The 9,556-nt window shown below is 48.1% G+C and overlaps 5 protein-coding genes across 5 annotated transcripts; 2 read left to right on the top strand and 3 right to left on the bottom strand.

The window, feature by feature from the left end:
- Positions 1 to 937: 937 nt before the first annotated feature.
- SETTUDRAFT_156189 (glycoside hydrolase family 13 protein) lies at positions 938 to 2,701 on the top strand (the record flags this gene model as incomplete). Its single annotated transcript, XM_008031369.1, has 1 exon — positions 938 to 2,701. The coding sequence occupies one exon, from the start codon at positions 938 to 940 to the stop codon at positions 2,699 to 2,701; it is 1,764 nt and encodes a 587-aa protein (XP_008029560.1).
- Positions 2,692 to 3,876, bottom strand: SETTUDRAFT_140473 (uncharacterized protein). Its single transcript, XM_008031368.1, has 2 exons — positions 3,622 to 3,876; positions 2,692 to 3,553 (listed from the first exon to the last, which is right to left on the bottom strand). The coding sequence occupies exons 1-2, from the start codon at positions 3,839 to 3,841 to the stop codon at positions 2,820 to 2,822; spliced, it is 954 nt and encodes a 317-aa protein (XP_008029559.1). The 5' UTR covers positions 3,842 to 3,876; the 3' UTR covers positions 2,692 to 2,819.
- A 272-nt stretch (positions 3,877 to 4,148) lies between these two features.
- On the top strand, positions 4,149 to 4,843 carry SETTUDRAFT_22399 (uncharacterized protein; the record flags this gene model as incomplete). The annotated part of the gene is made up of 2 exons (XM_008031136.1): positions 4,149 to 4,157; positions 4,229 to 4,843. 2 exons carry the CDS (start codon positions 4,149 to 4,151, stop codon positions 4,841 to 4,843), a joined length of 624 nt encoding a protein of 207 aa, XP_008029327.1.
- Positions 4,844 to 5,360: 517 nt separating this feature from the next.
- SETTUDRAFT_33983 (uncharacterized protein) lies at positions 5,361 to 6,068 on the bottom strand (the record flags this gene model as incomplete). Its single annotated transcript, XM_008031218.1, has 2 exons — positions 5,361 to 5,866; positions 5,921 to 6,068. 2 exons carry the CDS (start codon positions 6,066 to 6,068, stop codon positions 5,361 to 5,363), a joined length of 654 nt encoding a protein of 217 aa, XP_008029409.1.
- Positions 6,069 to 7,599: 1,531 nt separating this feature from the next.
- SETTUDRAFT_33982 (uncharacterized protein) lies at positions 7,600 to 8,223 on the bottom strand (the record flags this gene model as incomplete). The annotated part of the gene is made up of 1 exon (XM_008031217.1): positions 7,600 to 8,223. The coding sequence occupies one exon, from the start codon at positions 8,221 to 8,223 to the stop codon at positions 7,600 to 7,602; it is 624 nt and encodes a 207-aa protein (XP_008029408.1).
- Positions 8,224 to 9,556: the final 1,333 nt, after the last annotated feature.

The following is a 9,556-nucleotide window of genomic DNA, read 5'->3' as shown; positions in this document are numbered from 1 at the left end:
GAAGGGGTTTCTGCCTCTATAGGCAGCCTCTAGCGAGAAGTTGGCTTGGCGCTTTTTTGGTGGTAGGATTGGGATTTCAAAGACGCTCTCTTGGCTGGCTGGTTGCTGGGTAGGAGTGGCTGGGTAGGGGTCCTCTCTGTCCATTTCCCTGTCGATCTGAGCCTCTGGGCCTAGGCTCTCTTGTCTCTGTTCTAGCACTTGGGCTTCGATAGTATCGCTTTCTGGTGGCATTCTGTTGCTGGGGTTCTCTTATTACTAAGCAGAGTGGTCTGTGTGTTTTTGTTTTGAGTGTGAGACGTGTCTTGACTATCTGCTCTTATAGCTTATAGCTCCACAGCGCGCACGCTGCACGTCTTAAAACTTGCTGTAATTAGTTTCTTGTAAGGGATTTGTATATATTTAACAAAAATTACACCTATTCTAGAAAACTTGACGTTGGTGTGTGTGTTTTTGTTTTGAGTGTGAGACGTGTCCCAACTATCTGCTCTTATAGCTTATAGCTCCACAGCGCGCACGCTGCACGTCTTAAAACTTGCTGTAATTAGTTTCTTGTAAGGGATTTGTATATGCACGGTCACTGTAGACTATATGGAGACAATTGAATACGCCACATTCTTCAATTTGCCGTCATGATACCACTTCTGTACCGGGAGCAACGTGAAATACTAATGGTGATTCGAGGAATGGATGAGGAGCTTCGAAGCCAAGCCGGAGGCAACACGGAGGCAACGCGGGCGCCACAATGCGGGGCTAGGTAGCACCACTAGTGCCAGGCGACGTACCACCAACCTATCTTGTAACTACTAATCAGAAGTACTATTATGAAGAAACCAGATGGGCATGAATACAGCATGCGAACCGCGGTGGACGCATTTAAGCAAATTAGCTTTCCACATCGACAAATCTGATTCTCAATAATCCTCTACTCCAGTCCATCATGTCTTCGGATGCAGACTCCTCGCACCACAAGCGCGTCTGGTGGAAAGAGGCAACATTCTACCAGATATACCCGGCATCTTTCAAAGACAGCAATGGAGACGGCTGGGGCGATATTCCGGGGATACTTGAAAAAATCGAGCACATTGCGTCTCTAGGCGTAGATGTAGTATGGCTTTCCCCCATGTTTGACTCTCCGCAGGTCGACATGGGCTACGACGTGTCGGATTATGAGCAAGTGTATCAGCCATACGGTACAGTGGAAGACGTCGAGAAGCTCATCAAAGCATGCCATGAGAACAACATGAAGATCATTCTCGACCTTGTCGTCAACCACACAAGCAACCAACATGCTTGGTTCAAGGAAAGTAGGAGTTCAAAAGACAACCCTAAAAGAGATTGGTATTTCTGGCAGCCAGCTCGTTACGATGAGCAGGGAAACCGTCAGCCTCCAACAAACTACCGCTCGTACTTTGCTGGTGGAACTTGGACGTGGGATGAGCGTACGCAAGAGTACTATCTGCATCTCTACGACAAATCGCAGCCTGATCTCAACTGGGAAAACGAAGATTGCCGCAAAGCCATCTACAATTCCGCCATGCGATTCTGGCTAGACAAGGGAATCGACGGCTTCCGAGTTGATACCGTGAACAAATACTCCAAAGTCTTCCCTTTCTCCGACGCACCCATCACCGATCCCGCAAGCGCCATCCAGCCCGCCGCACAAATGTGGTGCAACGGCCCGCGGATCCACGAATTCCTCAAAGAAATGAACCGCGACGTACTGTCACATTACCGCACGTACGACGGCCTCCCTCTCGTCACAGTCGGCGAACTCGCGCTCTGTTCCTCTCCAGCCTCCGTCCTGCCGTACATCAGCGCGCGCGAAAAAGAACTAGACATGGTCTTCCAATTCGACATTACACACCTGGGCCAGGGTCCACCGGGCAGCGACACCAAGTACGACTTTACTCCGTGGGAAATCTCAGAAATGAAGCGCATAGTCGAGAAATGGCAGTGCTTTATCCACGGCACCGACGCCTGGACAACCGTTTTCAACGAGAACCACGACAATGGGCGCAGCGTCTCGCGCTTCGCAGACGACTCACCGCAGTGGCGAGACCAGAGCGCAAAGATGCTGGCACTGTGGCTCATCGGTCAAACCGGCACCTTGTTCCTATACCAAGGCCAGGAAATCGGCATGGTTAACGCGCCGCGACACTGGGACATAGCACGCGACTACAAAGACGTTGAGGCCCAGAACTACTGGGCTGAAGCGGTGCGTCTGGCGCAAAACGGGACTGATCCCTCGCGCAAGGAGAGGATAAAATACGGGTTACAAGTCATGGCGAGGGACCATGCGCGTCTCCCGTTCCAGTGGGATGGAAGTAGGAACGCTGGGTTTACGAGTGGTACGCCGTGGATGCGCGTGCATGATGAGTATGCGAGTATCAATGTTGAGATGCAGGAACGGGATCCGGAGAGTGTGCTGGCGTTTTACAAGCGTGTGCTTGGACTGAGAAAGGTGCATAAGGAAGTTTTTGTCTATGGGGCGTTTGAAATGCTGGATTTGAAGGCGAAAGAGACATTTTCGTATAGAAAGAGGTATGAGGAGAAGACGGCGGTTGTGGTGTTGAACTTTTCGACAGTGCAGCAACAGGTAGGTGTTGATGTTGGGGGCATGAGGCTGCTGGTGAGTACTGATGGGAAGGGAGATGAGGGTTTGCTGGGTCCTCTTGAGGGGAGGATTTATGTCGACTATTGAGCTAGCCATGAATTGTTCATGCATGACACGTAGATATCGTGAATCGTTGCTTGTTATGAGGGGTATTTTACAATGCAATATGCGCGCTTGGCCTTTCCCATCTTCTTCGGCACCCTTCCTACCACTTTCCAATAGCCGGCAGGTATTTGTATAACTCATCATACTCCTTTCCAACCCATCCTGCCATGGCGCCTTCTTGGCCCACCACACCAAGACTACCTCCCAGCCAAAGCAGGGTCACTGCTGCGCTGATGCCATTGATCGTATACCACCTCCTCTTCCTCACCAACCCCCTGTGCTCTTCTGTATGGCTGACCTGACTCGGTGCAAAACCCATCCACTTGGCCGCTCCCCAAACAATATGCCACACACCAACAGTCGCCAGGGCGGAGAAGCCAGCAAACGAAACACCAGGATGCAGCGCAAAACCATGGGAAATGTAGTTCAGGCTAATCAGCGACGAGTCTCCGTGGGCATACAAAGGCAGTATCCTTGTCGTCCACATGTGGAATCCCGCCAGCGGCACCAAGGCATACCCCAAGGCACTCGTCCCACTGATGACGGGCCATGGAATTGTGCGCTTATCCCTGCGAGTCTCGGCACCATATCGCTGTAGCGCTTTCCGTCTTCTCCACAACCGCAGCGCAATCCCCGACGTGATGTGTGCGACCAGCGGCAGACCAACGAGCAGGGGTTCGGTGAGAGGAGACTGGTAGTAAGGACGGGTAAGAAGCAGGTAGCGGTTACTTTCGACGACGGAGCGGGTAGCCAGGGGTAATATCGAGACATTTGTGATGTGCAGGGTCGCGAAGACGGTGAATGTGTAGGACGAGTACTTTTGTATGCGGAGAACTATGCACGGGAGCATGTATCATCAGCACGTGGACTTGCAATTGGGAGAGGAATTGCGGAAGACGTACGCCACCATGCTGGCCCCCGCTCGCCCAATCTCAATCCCAATGTGTTCATGCGTCGTACCCCCCTCATTTCCTCCGTCTCGCCCCCCTCGGGCCGCTCCTGGTCTGGGAAATAGCTCTTTTCGCGGTACTCGGGCGGCGTGTCGACGGGCGAGGGATCGACTTCGGTGAGGCCGATGACGCTGGCATCATCGTCCAGCGGCCGGTCCGTGTTGACCTCCATTGTCGGGATCGGCGTGTTCGTTTGTCGTGCAAGACGGGAGTGTGCGGTGCGTGTTTAAGAATGCATGGGGAAATGCATCGCGATGGGGAATTGCTACGCTGGCTGAGAGTGGGAATGACGTTGATTCGCGGGCGGCCGGGGTCGAGTGGGTCTGTGCCACTTGGTTGTTCCTGGGCTGGCGGCGCGCGCGCTTGAACCCCAACGACCAATCTTGCACGACCAAGTCACGCGTTTCTTCAGCCTCAGACGGGCATTGCTGGAGAATATTGGAATCCAGCTGTTTCCAAGGACTCATCCAGGGACAATCATGCCTCCAGTACGTCATCCTCTTCTCACTACATCCATCCCGACTGTGTATAGCCCACGTACTAATGCTACTCTCACCAGCGAAACAACCCCCTCCCCGCCGCCGTGCGCCTCTTCAACTGCACAATATGCGACAAAGGATACCCCCGCCAGCTCGACTATGAAAACCACCTCCGCTCCTATGACCACAATCACCGCCAGCGTCTCGCCGACATGAAGAAACTGACGGCCTCCAACGACAACGAAAGCAGCAACAAGCCCAAGCAAGGCCTCGATATGCGCAGTATAGACGTTGAGAATGCGAACAAGAAGCCGGGAGTAGGGAGTCGATTTACCAAGATTGGGGGTGCGGGCGGAGCAGCCGCGGCGGGAAGCAGGTTCAAGAAGGTGGGCGTGGCAGTTGGTGCGAAAGAAGGGGGAAATGAGAGTGTAGAGGCAAAGAAAGTGGAGGACAGTGTGAAGGTTGAGGAGAAGAAGCAAGAGCCTGTTGCTGCTACTACCACTACAACAACAACTATCCCCGTGCCCCAAGCGGATGCCAAGGAGGATACCGCCATGGTTGAGGGCACTGGAGAAAGCATCACGTGGGAAGAGTACGATTTCACAAAACCAACTGGATGCGATCACAGGAGTTGTCCTGGCTGCAAGACAGACGGCATCTGGAGCGGCGAATGGGTTGCTGTTGGCGGCTCATGAGGGATGTTCACGTGATTGACGATTTCACCAAAGTTCTACGACCAAGAAGAATTGGCAAATTCCTTACATCACATACACGTGTTGTTCAAGAGTCTTTGAACTATTCAGCCTACCACTGATAGAGGACAGGTAAGTTCTTCTTTACTATTGTACAGCTTCGCTTAGATACACGTCTCTTGCGAACTTTCCTAAAAGTCTCATTTTAATCTTGACAGCGTGCTCTATTAGTAGTGCACCGATTTCTCCAAAAGATTGCATACTACGAGGCCTTAAACCATTTCTAACTAACAATTTGTAGTTTTCCTATATCTATTCATCGCACCCAATATCCAAGCTCGGTCCAATGCAGACCTTTACGCATAGCTTTAGGGAGCGGGGAGAAACGTATGACCCACCCGTCTCCCCGCTTCTTGAAATGAGCGCAAGGGTGTCCGGCGTTGATGCAGTGGTCGTCTGCACTCTTCTTCCACTCACCACCCTTCATATACAGCAGTCCTGGATCAATCCCGTGGTTGCCTCATACAACCAACTTGCGAATGCAGTACTTTTTTAAAGCAGCCGCTTCGGGGTCATTCGTGCAAGCCGCATATCGAGCTGTCCTTGACTCAGATTCCAAAACCATTTCATTGAAACGGTGTAGGAGCTCAGTGCGAACATGGGCAGGAAGTTGTTCGATGTCCGTAAATGCCGAATTTTGTTCCCGGCTGATTATACGAAGGCACATGGGAAGATCCCTCGCCGCCTTGGTGTCTGTATCTGCTAAGGAATCGAGCAAGTCAAGTCCATCTAGCCAGTTGTTGTGAATCCTGTCTGCCTCGTCTTTGTCGTCCATGTCGTCCATGTCGTCCGCGTCGTCCGCATCGTCCGCATCGTCCACGTTATCTTTATTGTCCATGCAGCCCACGCCGTCGATGCCGCCCACGCCCACGTCGTTCGCATCGTCTTCTGAATCAGAGATAACGATAGGTTCTTGTGGATTGACTCCTCGACCTTGTTGATTATGCTCCTCAGTCTTGACGGTATCTTTGATTGGTATAATGTCAGCGCGCGCCTAGACTAATCTAGCACTCAACTTACTAGAAGACGTTGCATTCTGACGCAGTAAAGCTCTGATGATATCTTCTTTGTACTCGGGACTCAAGACTTGCAAGTAGCGGTCTTGACCTGCCTCATCAAGTTTTTGGAGGTCGCTAAGAAGATCAGCGGTGCTGATATTGCGGCTCATTATGTATTTCAAGGTCTGTAGAAGTTGGTGGTACTTAAGGTCACGTCTGAGGTGAGGATGGGGAAAAAGGTTGATTGCACAAGAGCTTAACGTGGGATTTAAGTAAAAGAGCTATTAGCAGTGCGGCCTTAAGGAAATCTCTAGGTGAAGCTTGGTTCTCAAGAGTTCTATAGTAGTGATAGTGAACCAGCAGTGTGGCGACCCTGGACAATCTTACCTCTGCCAGACTGTGAGTAGTGAAGGTGAGTAGGACACGGACCTATCTTAACGCATTGCCTACACATACTGCCTACACGCCTACACGTACTGCCTACACGCCTACACGTACTACCTACATTTAGAGTAAGTGAAGGGAAGTGTAGCCCTTTATGTTCTATAGTAGTAAATAAGTTAGATTATAGTACATAGTAGTAAATTGCAACAAATTGCAGTAAATTTCAGTAATTATGTCTTAGTTAACATTGTAAGATTTCAGCCCTAATGAGAATGTCAAGTGGTTCTTGAAGACAGCGTAGACATTGTGTGTTTCGCACCTATGAGTAAGTAACTAACAATGTTGAATAATGATATGAAATATTAACTTCTTACGCTGTGTACGTATTGTCTATAACTTAGACTTTGCATCTATTGTAGTGTAGTATCATGCACATAACCAAGTTTCAGGTAGTATACATGCAGTAGCTATGATAGATAGGAGAAAAGCAAACACCTCCCACTCAGACAGCCTTACAGCAGCTGCTGTTCTATCTGCTTTCTTGCCCACCTGCCAAGTCCGCGTCAAAAGCATGTTCTCTAACTTCTTTCATGCTATAGTATCCCATTGCTTGCAATACCACAATGCACAAAGCTAACAGGAACAAATGTATAAGGAAGTGATGATCGTGTGACCACCGTCTCTGGGCTCAGTACAGGTCTGGTGCGAAGGCACTATGTCCCATCAGGCTGTGCCGTGACATCGCTGCCACATCTCTCTCATTGACCGTACCTACTCCCCTCTCGTCTTACAGCCTGGAGATTCCAAATCCAACTCTAGTCCTCGATATTTTATAATCTCAAGTCGCCCTTTTATGCTATTGCACGTGTCATTATACTATAGTATACCCTATCATCTTTCGAATCAGTATCCAGGTCACTAGAGTAGATGTAAAACACGAGTATGTCCAGACTGGGGTTTCTGCCTTCATATATCGTATTTCCGTGCAGGAACAGAAAAAAAATACAGTCTCTTGCACTTGCATGTACTAGAAACCTTGAATGATCTTTACTTGAGAAATGACTCAATTTAAAAGGTATTAGGTACTACTAGTGTATCTATCTCTAAACCTATTGTCTACTAGTTCTAATTAGACCGTGTCTAGCTATTTCTATGTAGGACTAGCTTAGAAGTGCAGGAGCCACCTTTTAAGGGATATAGACCTAGTATCCAAGATCCTAATACTATTAGGTCTAGCTTAGCAATGGTTCCTAGTACTACTAAAGTTAGTATTTTGCAAGATTATATAGTAGTCTTAAAGAAGGGGAATAAGATTACTTACCTACAGCCACGGCTTGGGCAATTGAGCGTTGTACCAAAGATGTTACTGTTCTTGGTCGGCCTCCCAATAGGATCACCATTGGCAAATCCTACTAGGGGTGTGATTGAGAATTCAGCACCTCCAATCGATAGCTGAGGCGCGCCATGAATGTTTCCCTTTGCACGGGAAACTGAGTCAGAGCAGTCGCAATGAGCACAGTAGCAAGCTTGACTCGCAGACCACAGCGTAAAAGTAGCAGCAGCAATGCAAACAGCATCGCGGATTGGGAAGCCCCATTCACACCAGACTGAGCCTGCTGTGCAACCAACAAGCGCAGCACCGTACAGAGAATATGCACGCGCTTGGCAAAGACTGCACTGAGCAGCTGGCTCACCAGTTCCTGTACAGGTGGGGTTCCAGGGTGCTGAGCCAAGATTGAGTTTGGATGCTGCATCAATCATCTCTGCTTTGGAAGCTGTAACTGTGCCTGAATTCAGACAAGGGTACAGAGTGATCCCTTGGCGCGCCTCTATCTTGACGAGTTCATCCGTTTTCTCTCCAATAGAGAGAGCGTTGGTTGATTTGCTCGAAAGTGCGAGAATGCAGCATACTGCTTGAAGGGTAGAGGTAATAGAAGGCATTGTTGTAGAGTGGTTGATATAGCTGAGAATAGCTTGAAGGTAAGTATATTGTAAAGATATCAGGCTCTTTTATCGATGGTGAGGATGATGAAAAATATTAGGGGGTAAATCTGTAGTTTTATATGTCTCTAGGACTAGCCTTTCTACTTTGTAAAATGATTTCTATCAAGATGATTGGTGTGAATAGTAAAGTATAAGAATGTCACATGAGGATAGAATTAAGAAAGAGACGATACCTAACTAGTTGATAGGTAGAGGTAGATGTAGAGTAGACTAAGCTTATCTAAGACCTTAACGCTTTTCCCGTCCTTACTTACCCTGTGATAGGTACACTTCCTTACTAGGATAAGCGCTATATTTTGGGGTAAATCACTGGCTTCTACCTTCGTACTCATGAACTTAGGAAAAAGTAATAAAGTTCATTCATTAATCTAATATAGTTTACCTTACCTAAAATCAAAGACGCTATATCTTCAAAAGGAGAATAGTGACGAAGATGTTAGAAATAGAGTTGTAAAACATGGCTGACAAACCTAAGTACTTCTAAGATGCTACTCATGAACCTAGGAAGAAGCTATAAACATGGTCAATCAATATAATATAGTTCAAGAAAGGCTTAGTTAGGAAAGACCTTGGAGCAATCATGACCACACTGGGCACCTTCGGCTCAGGCACGGTTTTGTGCCGCTAGAAACATACGATTCCAGATGCACATGAGGATAGCACATGTGGGGCAATCATTCCATTTGCTACATACATGCAAAACACGCATGGCCACGACTATCTAAGTACGTAAAAAATGACAGAAAATCATACTAACAAAAACCCCTCGTCGAAGATTCTAGGCACATTTAAGACCTCCCCAACTATACCTAGTGAGGTAGAGGCCTGCCTTTACCCACCTAGAGTAAGGTTAAACAACGCTCTTCAACAATACGCCTTTAGAGCTCAAAAACTAGCCCCAAACCACCCAATTAATATTGCTATAACTAGCTATAAAGGGGAACAACTAGATCAGATCACTAGATCTATCTCCACAGTCCTTGCTAGAAACACCGAGGAGATACAACATTACGCCTTCACACCTTGGAACTCAAATATCCCATACAAGGTCTATATATCTAAAGAGCCTAAAGACATAGAAGCAAAGAACCACAAGGAACAACTAGTAGATAACAGCCTCCTATCTATCTATTCTAATGCCTCAGCTACAAAGCAAGGCAAAGGTGTAGGAGTAGGGGTTACATTCTATCTAGGAACAACACAAATAGCCCAAGAACAATATACTATAGGAAATAACTAACTAGTTTACAACGGTGAACTAGAAGGTATT

The sequence above is a fragment of the Exserohilum turcica genome (assembly GCF_000359705.1).
Source record: "Exserohilum turcica Et28A unplaced genomic scaffold SETTUscaffold_6, whole genome shotgun sequence".
Taxonomy (NCBI): Eukaryota; Fungi; Ascomycota; class Dothideomycetes; order Pleosporales; family Pleosporaceae; genus Exserohilum; species Exserohilum turcicum.
Note: the sequence above shows the minus strand (reverse complement) of the source record. Positions and strands in the feature narration are given on the sequence as shown.

What these genes read in the sequence shown, in the direction of transcription:
- SETTUDRAFT_140473 (XM_008031368.1), bottom strand. Translation starts at nt 3,841, where the DNA reads ATGGAGGTCAACACGGACCGGCCGCTGGACGATGATGCCAGCGTCATC. An exon ending in GCGGGGGCCAGCATGGTGGC is followed by an intron (nt 3,554 to 3,621) that starts GTACGTCTTCCG and finishes TCCCGTGCATAG; the next exon opens with TTCTCCGCATACAAAAGTAC.